General features: G+C 53.4%; 1 protein-coding gene across 1 annotated transcript in view; it reads left to right on the top strand.

Annotated features, from left to right (window-relative positions):
• Positions 1-1,785, top strand: part of LOC116702290 (DELTA-actitoxin-Aeq1b-like) — a 2,533-nt gene extending 748 nt beyond the window's left edge. Inside the window, 4 exon segments of the mRNA XM_032536439.1 lie at positions 7-26; positions 1,357-1,452; positions 1,454-1,501; positions 1,503-1,785. Of these exon segments, the coding sequence (XP_032392330.1) occupies positions 7-26; positions 1,357-1,452; positions 1,454-1,501; positions 1,503-1,785 (447 nt within the window).

Genomic DNA, 1,785 nt, shown 5'->3' on the forward strand with positions numbered 1-1,785 from the left:
TCGGAGTTCACCCTGTGCAACCCGCAGTGAGTACTCATACACATATAATACACTGAGTATATATCACGTATAAATACACTGAGTACAGTACATACTTAACCTTCTACCAGTGTGTGTCTTTCCAACATCAGGCTGTTCTCATGAAGCTTTCCTACATATTTCTCTTAAATCAGATGTTTTTGAACACGATTTCTGCTCCTGTTAAAACTTTCTGCTCATTCAAAATCAGACTCATCTGCTCCGAGATCTGACAGAGTTGTGATAGTTTGAGTGAAATAGTCGTAATGTGTCCAGGGTTAGGGTGCTGTGTCCAGGGTTAGGGTGCTGTGTCCAGGGTTAGGGTGCTGTGTCCAGGGTTAGGGTGCTGTGTATCCAGGGTTAGGGGGCTGTGTCCAGGTTAGGGTGCCGTGTCCAGGGTTTCGTGCTGTGTGTCCCAGGGTTAGGGGGGCTGTGTCTAGGGTTAGGGTGCTGTGTCCAGGGTTAGGGGGCTGTGTCCAGGGTTAGGGTGCTGTGTCCAGGGTTAGGGCTGTGTCCAGGGTTAGGGGGCTGTGTCCAGGGTTAGGGGGCTGTGTCCGGGTTAGGGTGCTGTGGTCCAGGTTAGGGGCTGTGTCCAGGGTTAGGGTGTTTGGTTCCAGGGTTAGGGTTAGGTGTGCTGTGTCCAGGGTTAGGGGGCTGTGTCCAGGGTAGGGTTAGGGTGCTGTGTCCAGGGTTAGTTTTGTGTCCAGGGTTAGGGTGCTGTGTCCAGGGTTAGGGGGCTGTGTCCAGGGTTAGGGTTAGGGTGCTGTGTCCAGGGTTAGGGGGCTGTGTCCAGGGTTAGGGTTAGGGTGCTGTGTCCAGCCCTCTGACACACACAGAGACCCTTGGTCTGAAGGAGACAGAGTTTAGGGAGGTGGCTGCACCACACACACACAGCACCACAAACACACAGCACCACACACACACAGCACCTCACACACACAGCACCTCACACACACAGCACCTCACACACACAGCACCTCACACACACAGCACCACCGTTACAATCAACTGAAGCAGCTGTACCGCAGACTGAAGGACAGGAGACAGTTTTTACAGCAACATGTACGAATGGTTGATGAGAACAGCCTGAGTCTGTTGTACACACAGTGCTGTCCGTCTTCCATCTGTGTCCACATGTTGTCACGCACAAGAACGGCGCGATGTGTTGTTAAGAACAGGTTTGCTAACCTGGCTAGCGCTAATGAAAACAAAACATATCTGACTTTAACCCTCGTGTTGTCTTCCCGAAAATCAACACTTTTGTTGACGCTTTTTTATCAGCGTTTTTGAACTTATTGTCACGTTTTTTGACGTTTTTTTGTCTTGCCTGTGTCCCAGGGTCCACATATTCAGCGGCTGCTGTGAAAGTCCTCTGCCGCCAACCCTCGGCCCGTCTGAATCCGGCCGAGCTCGCTTCCTCAAGACGTCGTACTCGGCGCGGGGCCGTCGGCGTCTTCACCTACGATCTCCAGAAGGAGTCCAAGGGGGTGTCTCGAGAAAGTGGCGGTCATGTTCTCTGTCCCCTTCGACTACATCCAGCACTCCAACCTGTACGCCGTGGGGGTCTTCGAGGAGGACAGAACGTGTGACGGCCGCCTGTTCGACGAGATGTGCTACAACACGCAGTCAGCCCTCACCCGCACAGCGTTCGTCAGGGGGGACGCCAAAGACTCCAGTCTGGCTCACAAAGGGGGACACGTGACCGTCCGGGCCACCATGTCCAACAGCGCCACGTCCGTCCTCAAGGTGCAGGTGTTTTCTCCTTAG

This window comes from Etheostoma spectabile, chromosome 15 (genome assembly GCF_008692095.1).
Source record: "Etheostoma spectabile isolate EspeVRDwgs_2016 chromosome 15, UIUC_Espe_1.0, whole genome shotgun sequence".
NCBI lineage: Eukaryota > Metazoa > Chordata > Actinopteri > Perciformes > Percidae > Etheostoma > Etheostoma spectabile.